General features: G+C 47.8%; 7 protein-coding genes; 4 read left to right on the top strand and 3 right to left on the bottom strand.

Moving 5' to 3' along the window:
• Positions 1–91: 91 nt before the first annotated feature.
• Positions 92–2,226, bottom strand: RCC_09289 (related to methionine transport protein, high affinity; the record flags this gene model as incomplete). XM_023774531.1 has 7 exons in its annotated part: positions 92–606; positions 658–969; positions 1,023–1,116; positions 1,167–1,619; positions 1,691–1,830; positions 1,883–1,908; positions 1,961–2,226. 7 exons carry the CDS (start codon positions 2,224–2,226, stop codon positions 92–94), a joined length of 1,806 nt encoding a protein of 601 aa, XP_023630299.1.
• Positions 2,227–3,578: 1,352 nt separating this feature from the next.
• Positions 3,579–4,391, bottom strand: RCC_09288 (uncharacterized protein; the record flags this gene model as incomplete). The annotated part of the gene is made up of 1 exon (XM_023774530.1): positions 3,579–4,391. One exon carries the CDS (start codon positions 4,389–4,391, stop codon positions 3,579–3,581), a length of 813 nt encoding a protein of 270 aa, XP_023630298.1.
• A 1,203-nt stretch (positions 4,392–5,594) lies between these two features.
• Positions 5,595–7,631, bottom strand: RCC_09287 (related to YVC1-vacuolar cation channel; the record flags this gene model as incomplete). XM_023774529.1 has 3 exons in its annotated part: positions 5,595–6,180; positions 6,239–7,519; positions 7,618–7,631. 3 exons carry the CDS (start codon positions 7,629–7,631, stop codon positions 5,595–5,597), a joined length of 1,881 nt encoding a protein of 626 aa, XP_023630297.1.
• A 259-nt stretch (positions 7,632–7,890) lies between these two features.
• RCC_09286 (uncharacterized protein) lies at positions 7,891–8,838 on the top strand (the record flags this gene model as incomplete). Its single annotated transcript, XM_023774528.1, has 1 exon — positions 7,891–8,838. One exon carries the CDS (start codon positions 7,891–7,893, stop codon positions 8,836–8,838), a length of 948 nt encoding a protein of 315 aa, XP_023630296.1.
• A 663-nt stretch (positions 8,839–9,501) lies between these two features.
• On the top strand, positions 9,502–11,083 carry RCC_09285 (uncharacterized protein; the record flags this gene model as incomplete). XM_023774527.1 has 2 exons in its annotated part: positions 9,502–10,126; positions 10,287–11,083. 2 exons carry the CDS (start codon positions 9,502–9,504, stop codon positions 11,081–11,083), a joined length of 1,422 nt encoding a protein of 473 aa, XP_023630295.1.
• Positions 11,084–12,006: 923 nt separating this feature from the next.
• Positions 12,007–13,055, top strand: RCC_09284 (uncharacterized protein; the record flags this gene model as incomplete). XM_023774526.1 has 2 exons in its annotated part: positions 12,007–12,244; positions 12,316–13,055. 2 exons carry the CDS (start codon positions 12,007–12,009, stop codon positions 13,053–13,055), a joined length of 978 nt encoding a protein of 325 aa, XP_023630294.1.
• A 3,567-nt stretch (positions 13,056–16,622) lies between these two features.
• RCC_09283 (uncharacterized protein) lies at positions 16,623–17,033 on the top strand (the record flags this gene model as incomplete). Its single annotated transcript, XM_023774525.1, has 1 exon — positions 16,623–17,033. The coding sequence occupies one exon, from the start codon at positions 16,623–16,625 to the stop codon at positions 17,031–17,033; it is 411 nt and encodes a 136-aa protein (XP_023630293.1).
• Positions 17,034–19,056: the final 2,023 nt, after the last annotated feature.

The following is a 19,056-nucleotide window of genomic DNA, read 5'->3' as shown; positions in this document are numbered from 1 at the left end:
CATTTTCAATGATAAAATTGGAGCTGAATGTGCTGAAATTATCCGCATAGCTTCTACAGAGCATCTATCCTAAAGAGCAACAGCTCCATATTCACCCTTCAAGCGCCTTCGACTTGACGCTCACATCAACATCAACCTTCTCAGCCGAGCTGAACCCACTTTCTTGCCCGTACTTGGCTCCATATGCATCATGAGTTCTATCCCATTCATCCACCTCTCCATATGGAACCTTGACCAAAGCATGTGTCTGAGCTCCATCCCCAAGCTGGATAACCTCCTGCCGTAACTCATACTTCTTCCACTTTGGCAGAAGTTTGACGTAGACGTAGTAATATAGCCCGCAAATGAATAGAATTGCAAGACTGACAACAATGTATGTTGCGTACCAGAAGCTCACATCTCCACCAGTCGCACCCCCATCTGGAGGATACCAGGGCATGACAAGAAGGTATACTTGAACGATGATGTTGAATATGAGACCGATATTCCAGGCTTTGAATGTAGGACGAGGAAGTCCCAAGTCTCGGCGCTTCCAACGGAGGAGAACAAGTCCTATTGCCATGARAAAGGTAAATACCGACGCTGGGTAGKTATTCAGATCGGCCACTGTTTTGCATGATTAGCAACTTCCCCAGCAATAGGCAAGTGACATCTTACTAAAACTGAAAGCATCTCCTGATGGAACAGCCAAAATGACGAGGATCGTGGTGAACCATTTCAGGAGATAAGGTCCAGCAGGAGTCCCGAATGGTTTCGTACTGGCCCAGAATTTGGGAAATGGCAGAACCCCTTGACGGCCACACTCTCGCAGCATACGAGAGGAGCCAAGCAGAACAGCGATCAGATTGCCAAAAGATGACAAGGCAATCAAGAAGTTCAAACCTCGAACGGCATTCGTCTCCCCGAAGACGTTTGTGAAAAGGTAGGATGCTGCAATGACTCGACCTTCTTCCATGTCTTTTCTCGGAACTGGAACATGTCAGCAATACACATATGGTCTCTTGACTACGTATGATACGTACTAGCTGCGAAAAAGGCGACGTTGCAAAGCATATAAAGTGTAGCAACAATAGTCAAAGCCCCAAATCCATTATTCCGGATACTTTTCACAGGGTTCTAAGAAATATCAGCATTCATCACTATCATGACAACAACAGCAAACATACCTTGACTTCATTAACAACATTAAAAGCATTCTCAAACCCAGCATACGAGAAAATAATACGATACAACGCATTCGTGACTCCCCAGGGAGAAATATCTCCCTCAAAAAGATTCCGAAAATTTGTACTTGGTCGTTGTACCCGTGTATATCCTCCCAGAACCACGAGTCCAAGAATAGAAATGAAGACTAGAGTGAGTACTTTAACAACACCAATTACATTGGATGTGAAGTAGGAGAATCTCGTATTGAAGAGCACGAATAGAACAGCGAGAGTGTAGCATGCTACTGCAAGGCCTTTTTGTTCCCAGGGGGTGGAATTGTAATCTGCGATTGCGAAGAGATATCGTGCCATTACGATTGCGTTGCTGCTGCTGAAGGAGAGGAGGACGGATTGGATTGCGAAGGTTGTGGGCATGAACCATTTTGGTCGGGGGTATGCTTGTTCGAGATATGCCTGGAAGGTTTGTTAGTCTTTGCTGTACTTTTTCACGTAGATGATGGTGGCTAGGTTCGGGGTGTGCTTACGACTTCACTTCCACTTCGACTGGGGAAGTATGCCGCGTATTCTAGGTAAACGGATAGTGATGATAGTGATAATACGTAGCCGAGAATCCAGAAGAGTAAACTTGTTCCAACAGATCCCGTTCCCGTCAAGATAGAAGATGCTTTTTTGATATTGTCAGCAAATATTCATCCTACATGAAACTCCAGACTCACGAGTCGAGAAAATCCCAGTCCCAATCCTGAAGTCTATAATTAGCATGCGAAGCAAATACTGCAAGGGATTGATCTTACATCTTGCTGATATTCAAAAACATAATCGTTATAGGACCAACAGAGTAACCCAGTGGAGACTGAGTCTCAACAGGAGCTCCACTCGCCTCTTGATATGCAAGAGGAGCATCATTCCCTCCCTGCTCTCCAACATATTGCAAGTCTCCCGCAACGACAGTCTCGTTTCCGCCTGCGGTAACATTGGCAATATGTGAAGTAGTCCGAGCAGTATCGTCGTTGTTGAGATTTCCATTTCCTCTCACGAATCGTCGAAAAAGTGTCGTCATCTTCGCAAAAGAACAGGTTTGTAGATTTTGAGCCGAAAGAATGAAGAGTTGCTGGTGTAATGTAATACAAGGAGCGAGGTTCTTGACTTATTCAATTGTTGAATAATACAGCCCCATCCATGTCTCTTGGYCCTGGCTTGGCTGACATTGCACCATCGCACACCATGCACATGTTTACCCCCCAAGGTCCACACACTTCCCTGCAACGCCACATCCTGGCATTTATTTAACGCGTAGGGGGGGGGTGTTATGGCTTTCAGAAATGAGGCATTTGAATGTCACTGTTTTGATCGATCATAGTGCCAAGACTGCTACTACTATGGGAACCACGACTCCTACGCTTTTCGCATTAAGGAGAGATAGACCTCACATTTAGAGATGGCATCTCTGAAACCTCGCAGTCTCCCAGGATATCGGGACATCGGATTTATCCATGGTGAAGCGAGAGCTRCTTCCCTGCTCACAGCCGAACCAAAGCACGTCTTACATACCTTATCCATATCGAAATGGCCCGAGCGTAGCTGAGTGGATATGTTGGGACTTTGGTACACCATGCAAGATCCGCTTATGGATAAATTTCCGATTGATGCCATTGCAGCAGTAATCGCAACATTCCGTTGACCTGGATTGCGGGTTCCATGTATCGGCGAGAAGTCCATCTTGTAGATGCGAGGGGTGCAGCAAAAGGTCGATTGTACAAACATCGAGAAAAGCTCTCCCAAGATATAATCGACTGATGGAAACTTTCAAGATAGACACAACGTCCTATACAATTCTCATATCGACAAGCTGATCCCTATCTCACACATTACTACTATACCTACTCAGCTTTCCTACCACTACCACTACCACCACTACCACCACTACCACCACTACCACCACTACTAGTCGTCCTAATCCGAGGTTCAAGTAGAAATACAGACCTCTCCGGCACCACTCCATGACAAACACCAGCTTTTCTCTGCTCCAAAACCCCCGGAATCTTCCAAGCATACTCAATATCCCGAAGCCACAATCCCACAAGATGTCGCCTATGCAAAAAAAAAAAAAAAAAACATCAACTTGGGAAAACCGAATATCAACAAAATCTAGGAATTGGAGCTCTCTCTCTGTAACTGCTGTTCTGCCGAGCCCTTCAAAGCATCCCAAGCATGAAAAATGGAAAGGTTGTTGACATATTGAACATCTCCCCAACGAAAAATCTAGATATGGCATGCTTCTCAGCGAGTAAGTAAAGGGTATCCAACGCTTCGGCTTGAATTTCTGTGATGGGTAGGAGGAATGTCTGAAGATCTGGGAAGACTCCAAATAGCCCGTTCATATCATATCACATCATGAATATCATCTCATCTTCATCCCCTCCACCCACTCTTCCTCCCCACATCCAACCCCTCATAAAACCCCTCCATCTTCCACCTCAACGAATTATAATAATCCTGCAAGCCCGCATCCACATCCGCCCTCCAGAATTTATCATGCATACTAACCACTCCCTCCTCCTCCTTATCCCCCACCGTCGGAAATTTGACATTCCATTTCGTGTCGAGTCTCGTCCAAGGCATCCTCCCGGACTGACTATGAATATAATTCAAAAGATTCTGTTCCGGGTATTTAGGATCCCAAGTCCCTTGTTCCTGGAGTTTGAAAGTGTAGTATTCAAACACAGGAATCGAGGGCCCGAAGAGGAAGAATCCTGCATTGAAATAATTGATGTCGCTGAATTCTCCAATTTGCGTATGATGTGCCGTGGCTTCGGGTATGGAAGCGAAGAGATATTGATCCGGGAGGAGGAGGAGGAGGGGGGAAGAATCGGTGTCATTATCCCCCGAATCATCATCATTCATCAATGATGCACGACGCGTGCTGGTGAATCTCGCAGCAGCATCATCATCAAAAACCCCATCCAAAGGAGCATTAAGAATCATATCCCCATCCAGCAACAAACAACGAGAAAATTGCGTCTGCTGCCACGCTCGAAGTTTACTCATCACGTCTTTCCAACGCGCTTCTGCGGGAATAACCCATTCCGGAAGCTCAAGATATGGGACTTCTATCACCACCGCCCCGTCTTTTTCAAAACGCTCTCGTTTGGCGGGGACGACGTCTGGGGGGACGAGGACGACGAAAGGGATGGCCCGGCGGGTGCGAGTGGTTGGGGCGTGCATTAATTGGTAGCCGAGAATTCGAGTTGCGGTGAAGTAGACGTCTTYACTGATGTCTGGGTCGGATTTATTGGCTTGGGTGCCGGTGAAGAAGGTTATGTAGGCTAGTTCTTCCCCGATGCTCGCGAGGGAGGATTGTTTGTGGGTGGGTCTGTTGGGGAGGAGAAGTTTTCTTCCTTCGCTTTGGATGAGGGGATTATCTTTGAAGATGAAGATGCTTAGGAGGAGGATTGTTAGGAGCACTGCTGCTGGGATACGATGCGATGGGGCGAGCATTGTCGTTTTGGAGGGAAAGACGTGTTTGCAAAGTTGTGGGAAATTTTCATGGTTTTGGTTATTACTCACCCCTTGCATGATGGAATTCTAGAATATACATTCCACACTTCAAGATATTCTCGTAAGTCCATCTTTCTACACTTCACATTCATGAATAATCTCTGCCTTGCACTGTAACTCTTTGCAAGCGTGTTAACCCATGAGGCAGAAGTTGCCTATTCAGGAAGCACGGCCCGCTTCCCCCACTTGGCAGTAATCACGCTATAGCTCGCCATCATGCACCCGGAATACAAGTTTCGGGCAGGAGGATCGACTGACGCAAGAAACACCTGCAATGACGCCTAAGATTCAAATTCAGTAGGATACTATTATAAGCCGCTAAGACTTCCACAAGACAGACTTTTTTAACATCTACATTTACTTTATTGTTCCATTATAGGCAGTGCTAAGGTCTTAATATCGGATTCTATAGACTAGTCCCTACTACTTAAACCAAAAATCCTCTATCTCGAGTCGAGGTAACATAAAAAAAATCCAAGAAGATAATATCTCAAAACAGACTCCAGTCTCCTAGATAATAATAATCACATAATATCGAAAAAAGCAACTCTAGTGCTTATTGGCCGATCGATTCAGGGGAAAGGAAGACAAGAACAGAAAAGATAAGATAGGTGGTATCTTTCATTCTTACCTTTCGATCCTCGATTGAGATTGTAAAGGAATCCCATCTTAATTCATCACGCTGCCATCCATAAAGGTATCCATCCTACGTACTGTTCATTCATTCTATACAAAACCCACTCACTCCTAGACACATGCCCACCAAAGCCATACACACAGACGCTCAACATACGCTCAACATACGCTCAACAGACAGCATAATCATCACATAATGATCCCTCCCTCCCTCCTCAATCCCCATCCCATCACTTACTTCGCCTCAACAGGCGCCCCTCCATCCTGAAAAACCTTCAATTCCCTCAACATATCCTTCAACTCCCTAACCTCCTCCCTCAATTCCCTCACAGCCTTCAGCGTGCCATCAACAACAACATCKGGACAACTCTCCTCCACCCTCTTCCCCCATCCACTTCCTTCAAAATCACACTCGCCTTCCAATTCCTCCCACTCCTCGACCGTATCCTCATCACTTTCTCCTCGACTACGATTAAATCTCACCATGCGCGCCGTACGAGCCTCCAAAGCGGCCGTGAGGGTTAAAACGGGGGAGTATACGATCCCCATGACGAGGTCGTTTAATTTCTCGTAGTAGGGTCTGCTGAGCCACCATTCGAAAGGTAGGGCGAGGAAGAGGATTTCCACGAGGTTGAATGGGGCGATGTAGACATTCTCGTCCGGTGCGCGGACGAATTGCATGGTCTTTTGGGCGAAGAGGGCGAGGTATTCGTCGATTGCATTTTCCGTAATGTCTTCGTAGGCGGAATTGTAGAGGGCGATGAGGACGTTCAACAGGATGACGGCGATGACGAAGTTGTAGATGTAGTAAAGGATTAATCTGTGGTGTGTCAATATGTATGTGATGAAGATGAGATGAGATGAAAGGGAAGACTGACCCAAAAGGCGAGGCGAAACGACCCCAGCCATCGAATTCAGGAGAACCCATAATGGCATTCAACATCATCTTGGCGATGAATTCGGTCGCGGTGACTTGATTATCAACCTGATCGAAGCCGACGAAAGCCTGGAAGAAACCGATCAAGACGACGATGAGGAGGGCAAAGAAGATGAGGGATTCCTTCATCATGACCTTGAGCACAACCAGCATGGCGCCGAAGAAGCGCAGGGAGTCGAGGTAGAGCATCAGACGCATCCAGAACATGGGGGCGGAGAAAGCGAGGAAGTTGTAGGAGAGGGTGTTGTAGTATCCCCGCTTCTCCTCTCCCAACGGATGGGCCAGGGCGATGATGCGCAGGATAAAGGAGATGACAAGCAAGGCGTAGAGGGTGGAGTTGAAAATGTTCCAGAATCCAAAGTAATATCTGCCGATTTTGAAGAATTTGGTCGCCTCGTCACAGATGAAGCCGAGGGTGAAGATGTACAGCAATCCTTCAACGATATCCACATCACCGGTGGGATTGATGGTGTTGATGGCTCCGGTGTAGAGGGCCAGATAGGCGACGCTGACCATGACCTGCACCGCATTCTGGTATTGTGGGACACGCATGCGGTCGGGATCGAAATGATCCCAATAATTGGTGCTGGTCTTGAGTTGATAATCGGTGAAGCGGGAGGGATCGTCTTCATCCTGCACCAACCATCCCCTCCACAGATACGAAATGCACTTTTGATATCCCGAGGATCCAATCACACGTACGGCATGCAAATCCACCGCCTTTTCAATGGCGTTGGCGGGTTTGGTGTCTTCTCCGTCGACGATGATGGAATATCGCTTCAACAAGACATCGCGCATCAGGTAATTGMCGTCCTCTTCCCCTTCAATCAGCTGTTTGGCGATGACCTCACACGCCACGGCTCGTAGTTCGTGTAGATCCGCATCCCACAGCTCCAACATGGCCTGTCTTCTAAACCAATTCTTGCAGATCAACAGACAAAAGACGACACAGGATGCATAGTCTTCTTCCCCAATTTTGCCGGCGGATTTGGACGTGGCCACGACGGCGGGAGTGATGACATCGGAATGTGGGCGAGTGATCCGCTCTTCTTCCAATTCACAGGGAATCACGCATTCGATTTGATGTTTGAGTCGGAGTGCTGTGAGGGTCACGGATTTGGCGGGCACGGCCGAGTGCATTTCATCGCGGTGAGAGGGGAGGAGGCGGGAGAGTTCGCCATGGAGCGTGTGGTGGTTACGGGAGGAGGATGAGGAGAAGAAGCTGGAAGTTGATTAGCATTGATGGGGTTGATATGGTTGATTGATGGATGGATGGATGGGATGGATGGGATGGATGAATGGGATTGATTCATCACCTACCTGGGCCACTTCATCTCGACGTTTCCTCGGAGAGTGAGGGTGGTGAATGAGGTGGAAGAGAGCAGCTTTTGTGAAGTCTGCCCAGGTGGTCAGCTTCTTGGGAAAGCTTGGAAGCTGCTCGGAGGTCCTCCGTGGAGGGTCGTCTCAAAATCTACGTCATGGCCCAAAAATAGCATAACGTCCGCTCTACCTAAAGTAAGAGGTATCTACCTTGTCAAATATGTACCTAGGTAGCCACCATTGAACATCACCATCACCCAAAACATGCCCACCATGCCGCCTCGAAAACGCGCCCGACACTCGCGAACAACAACAGCAACCGCCTCTCCCTCTCCCTCCCCCTCTCCCCAACAACAACAACAACAACAACCCGACGAACAGGATCCCCCATCACCATCCTCACCATCATCCTCCGACGCCTGGACAGACGCAGAAGAAACCGCCCTCTTCCGCGCCCTGCTCCGCTACAAACCGACCGGAATCCACAAACATCACCGCATGCTGGCCCTCCACTCCTGGCTCCTCGACAACCACCACATCCATCCTCGCAATCCCCACACTCGACCCCCAGGAATCTGGAAGAAATTGAACGGCCTGTATGATTTGAAAGCTTTGGATGCGCGGGAGGATGCGAGACAATTGGAGAGGATTGAGGGCGTGGAGGAAGGAGGTGTAGTGTTGGATGGGGAGTGGAGTGATGTGGAAGGTTTGGTGGAGGTGGGGGAGTTTGGGTTGCCGGTTAGTGAGGATGAGGGGGTTAGGAGGGAGGTGTGGAGGAGGAGGTTACGGGGTGATATTGATGATGAGGGGAGTGAGAGTGAGGTGGAGATTGTCGGGTTGAATTTGAGGAAGACGCCGCCGAGGGTCTTGGATTTGAGGACTGGGGTGGAACCTTCCCCGAGGAAGAGGAGGAGAGGTAAAGGGAAGGGGAGGAAAGGGGAGGAAGGGAGTGTTGGGGGAAGAACGAGTTTGCTCGGTGCGCCGAGTCGGAGGAGTGCGAGGCAGGCGGAGAGTACGGCGGATGAACAGAGTGTTGATGGCAGAGGGGAGGAGGCCGAGGAAGAGGAGGAAGGTGCTGAGGAGGAGGAAGGCGTGGACGAGAGTGAGGATAAAGAGAGTCGTGCCAGTACACCTGCTACGAGGAGTACCCGATCCAAAGGCGGTGCTACTGCCAAGGGTGGAACGAGAAGTAAGGCGAGAGTCCGGGCGAAGGCGAAGTAGTGATGACCTATATCCTCACGCTTGATGAAAGGCGATATTCTCCTCACCCTTTACACTTGGAGCAGGAAATCATGTCGAGTCCTGTAAGCCAGCGGGGCGGAAACGACCATCACAACGTGCATCATCAAGACTATCAGAACAACCGCGCCGGTTCCCTATCAGTTTATTGTACTAAACACGACGTTCCCCAGAGCAGGACGTCGCACACATCATCTTAACCTTGGCATCGACGAAGAAAAAAGCACGCATGTCAACATCATGTGTGTGTATACTTGGAATGAATGAATGAAGGAATGAATAAGTAAAATACCTTGAGGTCATCAGAATCACCCTCACTCACTCACTTAATCCCTCCATCCATCCATTTATTTATCCATCCATCGATCCATCTTTCACACCTTYCCCGTCCGTCCCTCTCCCCACGCCGCACAAAACAAAGAGAATCCCCAAACCAGCATATCTCCACGATAACAATCACAATCCGACTGATGAGTATAGTACTCTCGCCCCTCTCTCTCACACACACAAGCGAAACCCTCATCCTGTTGTGGGGCAGTATGTTCGAGCTCCAAGCTAAAGAGCAGGCATATCTTCGGGAAAATGTCTCTTAGAAACTAGGGACGGGACTAAGGATTCATATGGGTTGGATCTCAGCAGGGGTTAATGGAACTAAACTGTACGCAATGCCCCATTTCTGTGAAGAACGGAGCCGGATTGCGATTGCGCCCTAGGAGTCTAAGAGGCGAAGGATTCGGATCCCTGGGTGGAATGGACACTGTAATCAAGTCAAGGCGCGCGCGCGTGAGAATGATGGCGGTTGGTTGGTTGGTGGGGACGGGGTTTTCGATCGCGATCTATTTCGTTTCGTTTCGCTTCTTTCTTTTGCTCTTGCTCTTGCTCTTGCTACTATCCCCAGAAAATCTTGGACTCCTCGCTCTCTCGTTCATTCTTTACCTACAATATACTCCATCCCTCCTAATCCATCCCTCCCCTCAAAGGAATCCTCCCCTCCAAAACTACTACTACTACTACTCAATGGCGGCAGCGAACTCCCCGCAGAAACAATGTTACTTCCCCGACGGCACGCCCACGAATTTCAAAAAGGATACCATCGCCCCCTGCGATCCAGACCCAACTTCCTCCCATTCGGCCTGTTGTCCTGCCGATAGCGTCTGTTTATCCAATGGATTGTGTTTTCAACAAGTCGCGTGGGGAAATCGCGTGTCGAGGAGTGCGTGTACGGATGAGGAGTGGGAGAGTGAAAGGTGTGCTGGGGTTTGTACTGATGGTGAGTGACTTTTCTTCCTGATGATTCTCTTGGGGGTTGATGCGGGAAGATACCTGAGAAGATGAGGATTGGATTGGATTGGATTGGATTGGATGCGAGAAGATGACTGGGAGGAAAAATGGTTTGTTTTGTTTGCTGATGAGAAGAGGTGAAAAAATAGTATGGACCCGCGATCCGATTTCCCTATATCTCGTCCAGCCGGATTCCGAACGGGGCAATTTCTGCTGTGGAGGAATGTATAATGGGACTTCCTGTCCGGCGAGGAGTAAAGGTAGTTATGAACCTTTTGAATTGGAAAAGGGATTGGCGTTATTTCCTAATACGAGTTTGACGTTGGAGGAATATGCGATGGAAGTGCAGAGGAATAGCAGTGCGAGGGTTGATAATGAGGAGGAGGAGGAGGAAGCGGTGGTTGGTGGAGGGAATGGAAATGGAGCGACAACAACACCATCATCAACACCAACAGACCCCGCGAATACAACCAACCCCTCGACATCTTCCCCTCCGACGCTCGAAGCGACAACAACGTCAAATAACAACACCCCCCCCATAATAGCCCTCGGAATCTCCCTCGGAATGCTCCTCCTCATCACCACAGCGCTTCTATTCTTCCAATGGCGCAAAGCAAACTCCCTCCAAAAACAACTCGAGCAAGTGAAATTAAGCACTACAACCACCCCTCTTGTTTCAGAGACGAGTTATTTTCCCCCTCCGCCTTCACAATCTCATGATGGAGGCGGTGTGGCGGGGTGGAGTGCGATTACACAGCAACAACAACAACTACAACATTCCCCGGGATGGAATGGGAATGGGAGTGGGAATGGGAATGGGATGTCTGAGGGGTGGAGTTCGTTGCCTTCGAGTGATTTGAGGAGTGAGATGGGGAGTGAGAGGGGGTTGATTGGGGGTTTGGGGGAGTTGTCGGATGAGAGGAGGAGGGGGGAGTTGCAGGGTTAGAAGGGGAGGATTTGCATAGAGGGAGGGGATGTTCGGAGGACTAATCGGGTGTTCTTGGTAGATGGAACTAAGAAGGGAAGATGTGTACAGTAGAAAGAGAATGGGAAGAGCTGTAATGTAATGGGATTCGGGATCCAGCACAAACGACGGGCTCCTTTGGGTAGACAGAGTCAGAAACATATACATACCATCAGACTAACTACCTACATAACTAACTTTGAGAACATCACTACCCCTCTTCCTGCAGGATTTGACCTGCACGGCATCATCGGTATCACGTTCCCGAGCAACAACTCCAATGGTAATAGCCTAGGCGGTGGGCACCGAATGATCGACGTTGTGAAGGATATAGAGTTTATGCTACGCATGTGCATTGCGGAGAATTCCATGTGCTAGTCGCGTGGCTGAAAAACGTGTCAACGGCGCTTAGAAGTTTGATGATTGGATTGGATTGAGATGGGGGTTGAGCTCCCATCTTTTTTTTTTTTCTGGCAAGGTGACTTTGTGGGTTTGGATGATGGAATAATGTCTCTTTAGCTATTTGGAGAGAAGTCGGGATATGTTTTTGTTTGATAGTAAGATGGATTACTTATGATGGTGTCTTTGAAATGGAAGAAAAGGGGCAGTGTCGTTGGTTTGTGTTTATCCGAAACCAACCCTACACAGCCCAGCTCGCGAAGGATTCGGCGCTAAAATATGCATTCTGCAAGGCGGAGTAAAAAACCTAGGACTTTATCTCTGTTGGAGAGTTTTGAAGAGGTTGGTGATTGTGTGTCGAAGGATCCAAAGGATCGCGATCCTACGCTTAGATAGATAGATAGAGACTCAATCCAGCGCGTCGCGAAATAATATTCCCTCCCATCTCTCCCCTCCCTCCCAAATCTCATCAATCCCTCCCTCCCCACGCCCAAAAAAACTCAACCATGGCCAACGAGAAAAAGTGTTATTTCCCCGACGAAAGCGAAGTAGATGCGCAAGAATCAACAATCACACCCTGCAATCCCACTTCCTCGGAACATAGTGCTTGCTGTCCAGCAGATTCCGTCTGTCTTTCCAACGGTCTCTGTTTTCAACAGAATGCCTGGGGAAATCGAGTCGCGAGAAGTGCATGTACAGATTCTTCTTGGAAGGATCCTTCTTGCGCCAGTGTGTGTACGGATGGTGAGTTGTGAATTAATCCCCTGGAAGAAGGAAAGAAGGAAAAGAAAGGAGAGCCCTGACGTCCATCTTAGTCTTCACAAATGTCCCCATTTCCATGTATCTTGTCGAACCAGACTCTCCTGATGGCTACTTTTGTTGTGGAGGAATGTATAATGGAACCGCTTGTCCTACCACGACGAAAAATTCAAATGTTCCGATTACATTGGAAAGAGGCCTGGTTTTGTTCCCAAATACCAGTTTGACATTAAGTCAATACGCGCTTTCCGTGGCGGAAGACAATGACAACAACAAGAAAAACAACAACAACAACACCACCACCACTGCTTTGGATAGCAATCCGAATTTGGGAGAGTCCGCAAGATCTACAGCGAGCAGCGCCGCCGTCACCGATTCGAACAACAACACCACCACAGCTCCAATCGCTGTGGGAGTCGCTCTAGGCGTCTGTCTTTTGATCGTTTCTGCGCTATTACTCTGGCAATGGAGACGAGCTCGCGCGCTACAAAAAGATCTCGCGACGTTGCGGAAGGAAGCTTCGTTCTCGCATCACCATGATGCCTCTTCTCCTAGCATGGCATGGAATAACAACAACAACAACAACAACAGTAATGGAGGAGGATACGGAAGTGGAAGTGGGAATGGGATTGCATACGGGATGGAACAACACAGACATACACATTCCGTGGATTGGTTTCGAGGTACGACGGGCGAAACGACTCCTCTTGCTGAAGCCGAGGGGGGGAATGAGAAAGGGAGGTATATGGCCAAGGAACTTCCTGTTGATGTCAATCGATTGGAATTGCAGGGTTGAGTGGCTTGCTTTCTTTTCTTGTTTCATGAGGAATGGAGGGATGGGGATATTTTGGGACTGGGGAGAAGGTCTTGAGGGTTGATGGGATGGGTTTCGAGTTTTTTTTTTTACGTGGTGGTTCTTTGTGTTCGATACCCTTGTTTCCTTTTAGCTCTGTTGTAAGGCGTAGTATGGAAGGCTGTTGTTATCTTTCCTTGATATCTACCTCTGTATCCTATATAGCTACTAGTGAAGTTATAGATGGTATATATGCGTAAGTCAGGAAAGGATTAAACGTTATACTATTTATTAAGTCGGTTCTCCCCTCGCCGGACCTCGACGATCTTTCACTTTTTTTAACTATACGATGTATGTCTCTACTTTATAAAGAGTGTAAATAGGTACGATGAGGTGATTTAGCGCCTTGTATATATAAAACTGCGACAACAACATAATTGTGGCTGTGCAAGAAAGCAGACTCAGAACTTCTGCACCATTTTGGAACACTATATTCTCTCCTCTCTAAATTCAAACCTTTACAGAAGTTGGGAGGTTTTTTGCTACATCAATGGAAAGTTTTCGTTATGACTCTCTACCAGATCCTGCAGCGTACATACGCCTTCTAACCGCATTGCCATTTGTTGGATCGCATCAGACACCCGCTTTCCGCCTCTTTACATGGCGTATCGATGACGCTCCTACATACAATGCCATCTCGTATACCTGGGGCGAACCTGTGTACCAGAGGATCTGGATTAACGGACTGGTAATGCAAGTCCGACAGAACTGCTACGACGCCCTGATCCAGGCTCATGAATACGATCGCATAAGCTGCTTGTGGATCGATTCCGTTTGTATCAACCAGAGCGACGACCATGAAAAAAGCTATCAGGTCCGCAGAATGTATGGCCTGTACAAAATTGCCGGCAAGGTGCTTGCATGTGTTGGGGATCACGATGAGGATAGCGAGTGGTTATACGGGCTTTGCAATGTCTTTAAAACCCTCACTTCCCGTCGTGGGGATGTTGTAGAATATGGTGGACTCGTTTTGGACAGTACGTGGGTCGATGGAATCTTCGGTCTTCTGTCAAAGCACATACCCAATACTGGAAGTCGTACTTTTGCACAGCGTACCCGACGAAGTCTCGTATCGTTTGGAAATCGTCCACACTTTGAGAGGCTGTGGATTGTACAAGAGATGATTGCGGGCGGAATGGAAACGGTATTCCTCTGTGGGAAAGGATGCATATCATGGAGAGATCTGGACGTCCTCAACGGTATGCTCAATACCATGACGGCCGGGGACCTTACACCAGAAGCTCTATACCAAAACCATTTGAGCAAAATCTCCCAATGGATCAGTCCTTTCCCGGGACTCAATTTTCATAAACGAAGTATTGAAGCTGCATYTTGTCAGAAGAGTGCTCGACTGCCATGATCCTCGCGATCKAGTCTATGGTCTGACAGCTCTTATTGACTGGAATGCGCATGGAATGAGTCCCATTCTAGCAGATTACTCCCAATCTACCTGGAATTTAGCGATGGAGCTTGTGGCTCGGTTCGGCCCTACATCATGTCCAGATATCTTGGAACTCCTACGCATCGACTCGAGGATCCCTGAATTGCGGACAATGATTCAGCAACGAAGTCTTTGTTTGGCGGGCTCTACATCCCTAGCCACTCCCCGGCCGACTAAGACTCGTGATTTCAAGTTCTTGAACGTCCTTGCTGTGCGTCTGTGGGAGAACGAAAGTGGGAAGCTTCAATGCGGATTGGTGAGGTGTAATGAGGACTCTTATTGGGACGAATGGAGGCTTTTGGCACCTCTCCACACGACACCTCCAGAGTGGTACGGACAAAAATACAGCAAGCCTAAAACAGTCTTCTACAATCATCAACCCGTGGCTCTTGTAAGCAGTTCCACTGTCTCAGGCGACATACTCGTCTTCTCTCCAACAACTCTAGGGATGGGATTAAAAGGTCTGATGCTTCGTCCTGCGGGAGAGAGTTTCTTGGACGTTGTCGGTACGAGCGTTTTGTTTGTAGGACTTCAAGGGTTTGGGGAAGTAGGGACGATTGCTTCGTTGTCCGGGATCGTGGCACCTACGATGGAAAAGCGAGCAGGTCCCTGCTCTGGAGATCTTTCAAGCAAGTTTGGAGTTGAGTGCCACTTGTGAGGATCTACTGCTGTTTTTCAGTGGCGTTTGGGAGGAGAGATCCTGGGAAGGTAGGTTATGTGGCGTTGCGGGTATAGATGGATTCCAGCGCGACGCACAGCGAGAGCTTCTGCATTTGATTACGAGGCCTGTTTATGATTCTAGGAAGGCTGCGAGACTCTTACCGCTGTCTGATGATGATGATGATGATGATGTGGGATGAGCTTCATTAGTGATCTTCTAGTGTCGGACTTTACGGGCATCTTAACGGACATTGCTAGGATGATATGCTTCTATGAGGAGCGTGCTTACCCCTAGGACATAGCTTTCGATCGGGATTACTGGGGAATCTTACATATCCAGCATATGCTAGACCTAGAGAGATGGGATTGGCGTCGTTTTGAATTAAGGAGGGTAAAACAGAGGGGGAAGAGCCTCGGATCTGACCTTAAAGATAGCGTCACGGGGATCCCAAGCGATGAACAAAAAAAAAAAAAAGGGAAGGAATACAGGGGAATTCCCCGTTAGTCTTGTCGGACTCTCTGCAGATGATACTTTACAAAAGCGAACCACACTGACTACAGGCGATGATGGTAGCAAGTTGAGCACAACCTATGTCTCAACCGTAAGCTTTCAGAACCGTCTTTCAGCAGATAATTTAAGAAACTCGACGTACTAATTCTCATACATTGCATGAGTTTATGATTTTCTAGCTGGTAAAAAGAAAGAGAGTGCGACATCGTCGTAGCCCTCATCCATTTTGCTCGCCAGCATAACTCTTGACTAGAAATGGGCGGGACTACATACCGATTCGTATCGGATCGATCCATGACGATAATTTTAGCTTCTGGAAAATGCTGAAAAAGTTGATTCAGCGGGCGAGAAGAAGATTCGTTCGAGTTACTGGTCTTTGCTGGACAACCGTAAGATACTTCTGATTTGAAAATACTGATGGTGGCCTCACTTTGAAGTGGTAGTGACAAGACGTCCTTCCGCTGATCAGGCGTACCGGACGTCATACTGAATCCTTTGCCTCCTCCACGTTATGAACTATCTCAGTGACATTTTCGCAAAAATTTCCCAAAGCGGTAAGAAATCAGCGGCAAGTCAAATTAAGCTTCCACATCACAGACAAGAACGTGGGAAATGCTTCCATTGATAATCGAATTACCTTCTTTAGCACTGATCGTCGAAGTTACGATACGACGACGATGTGCATGCCCAAAATAGTTGATGATGCTCTCTCTCCATACGCGAGATAGATTCTGTGGCTTGCTGAACAGCATATAAAGAATGAAAGTCCACCTCAATGTTCAACTGCATCACAACACAGCAAAAACAAGATCTCAAACACATTCTACCTCTCAAACGTCGACTCATACCACAGCAATCAATATCGATCAATCGCACTCCTCAAACCAGACCCTTCAAAATGCAATACCAGCCTCTCCTCCTCGCAGCCCTCGCAGCTCTCACCACCGCAGCCACAACTCCACCTCACCTCACCCTCTCCTACGGCGCCGTCTCCGCAGACCTGATCATTCTCTCCAACGACATAGCCCTCACAGGACCAAGCTCCTCTTCAGCAGCAGCTTACAAGAAAGCATACTCGGACCTTCAGAAATTCCAGATCGCAACTGGAGATACCCCGAACCATCCTTGTCCAGCTGTCCCGATTTCTGCTGTTGAGACAAAGGAGCAAGCTGAAGAATATGTTGTAAAGACGGAGGAGATTGCTATGGCTGCTTTTAGGGGGGTTTTGGTGGGACGGGCTGGAACGCAGATTTGTCGGGCGGAGCAGTATTTGTCTGCTGTCGGCGATTATGTTAAGGGGAGCGCTTGATGGTCTTTGGGGGATGGATTGAGCTGATATCTGTGGGGTGGAAGTGTGAAGGCGTTTTTGAGCAACGAGGCGGTTCAATAGGAGTGTATTTAAGAATCGAGATAGAGGAGTGATTGGTTCTGAAATTCGTCAAACAATCTGTCGATTGTGATACAATGATCAAGGCGATCCAACACAGTGACTGCTCAGCCCCGAGCCAATGTTTTGACATGGGATGGAAAATCGCAAGCCCATCATCAAGATCCCCATAGGCCATCCTACGATTACATGAAATGTATTTCACTCGCTCTCTGCACGATTTGCCAAAGCTTCAAGAGCCTTGGCTAGCTGCCTGTATTGGAAATGAAAAGTTCCCAAGCTTGTAATAAATTATGCTCGAATATGGACATGACCACTGTCATCTTTGCGAGGTTAGCTACAGAGCTATCGGCGTGAAAATAATCAATAGAAGCAGCGCCCGGGACTGCTTTCCCGATTGATCTATAGGATAGTTCCCTAATATCAAGGGCTCTATTATGCTTACGATCGTCGAGTTCGCAGATAGTAAGGCCTTGGGACAATATTACAATAAGTAATGATGTCTTGTCCCTGTGAATGATCCTCGAATCGACAGCTCTAGTCCGCTGCACTATCTTACGAAAAGCAACTTAAGACTACGGGTCGCATCTGCAGTTAGATCTACAGATCATAACTCTGAGCCCAACCCCACGGTAAAGGCGTCTCTAAGACTTACCTCATCTATTCTCCGCTCTATCTTCAGGGGTCCGAATAGGGGTAGCGTGCCAGCTTATGAGTCTCCCTTTGACGCCCCTCGTGGTATATGGACTACATACTCTCCATTGGAGTTCAATTTGTTAGAGATCACAGCCCGTTCAACGCCGATCAAATCCTCCACACAAGCTCATAGCACTCACATCCAAGAATCGAAATACCATGTCGAAATACATTGAGTCTCACGAAACCACCAGTGGCTTAGGCGATACCCACCCAACTGCCTTCTAGATTGTCGAAGACGAAGGTCTGGTTGGCAAGCTACCCGATAAAGTCTTCCTCGTTACTAGAGTCTCCTCTGGCATTGGCATAGAGACACTTCGCGGCTTGTACTCTATCGGTACACACGTTTTTTTGCGACTGTGAGGGATATTAGAAAGGGACAGGTACTTGAGCAACTACGTCGAGGAGAGACTGTTTGTTTCGGAAGATTTTATAGGCATTAGTAGTAATAATAGATATGTAAAATTGGCTTACAGCGAGCTAGGAGAGTAGGAGCTTTAGAAAGATTCGGTGAAGATGATCGGGTTAGAGGATAACTAGTAACGAACAGAGCTGTCGATATGAGGTTTCTTAAAAAAAGATTGCGCACCTTGATAAAGTCTCTCAGTGATCTGGCGAGCAACTTCACTACGAGTGCAAGGGCACTTACACCGCTCTTAGCCTATTGGGAGCCCTCATAATGACAGCCGCGGTGACGAAGGCCTTCATACGTGACTTCTGGTAGCCTATCTAGATGTGGAGATATCGTGGAGAGCATAACGACAGCTGGATCCGTGCGAAGGCATTGGTTTATTAAACATGGAAATTTTAATCATCTCGAGCAAGCGCAGTCTGTGGAAAATAGATAAGACTTTGTCGTCAGTGTCGCAGGCCCAAGCCGATCTAGCTATATTCGTAGAACAAGAACAGCAATCCCATTCTATTTGTTCGAACAACTTGTTTGCTCAGCATCGTTAGCCACCCGCACACCTGAGCAATCACCACACGATACTATAATTCCTACTCCCCACCTCGCTCACAACATTCGAAAACATCTTCTGTAACTCATCAAAAAATGCTACCCCCAAAACAAACCATCCCCATAGACAAAAATAATCAACCCTCCACCAAAAACTCCGCGCTCAATCAAACGCTCAACCAAAAACAAGAAAAAATGACAACAGATCCCGCAAGGAATACATATAGCACCAAAGCCTCCACAAACAATCACAACTTCCTCCCCAAGCAGATCTCATATCTCGAATTGACT

This window comes from Ramularia collo-cygni (genome assembly GCF_900074925.1).
Source record: "Ramularia collo-cygni strain URUG2 genome assembly, contig: RCC_scaffold17, whole genome shotgun sequence".
NCBI classification, from domain to species: Eukaryota; Fungi; Ascomycota; class Dothideomycetes; order Mycosphaerellales; family Mycosphaerellaceae; genus Ramularia; species Ramularia collo-cygni.
Note: the sequence above shows the minus strand (reverse complement) of the source record. Positions and strands in the feature narration are given on the sequence as shown.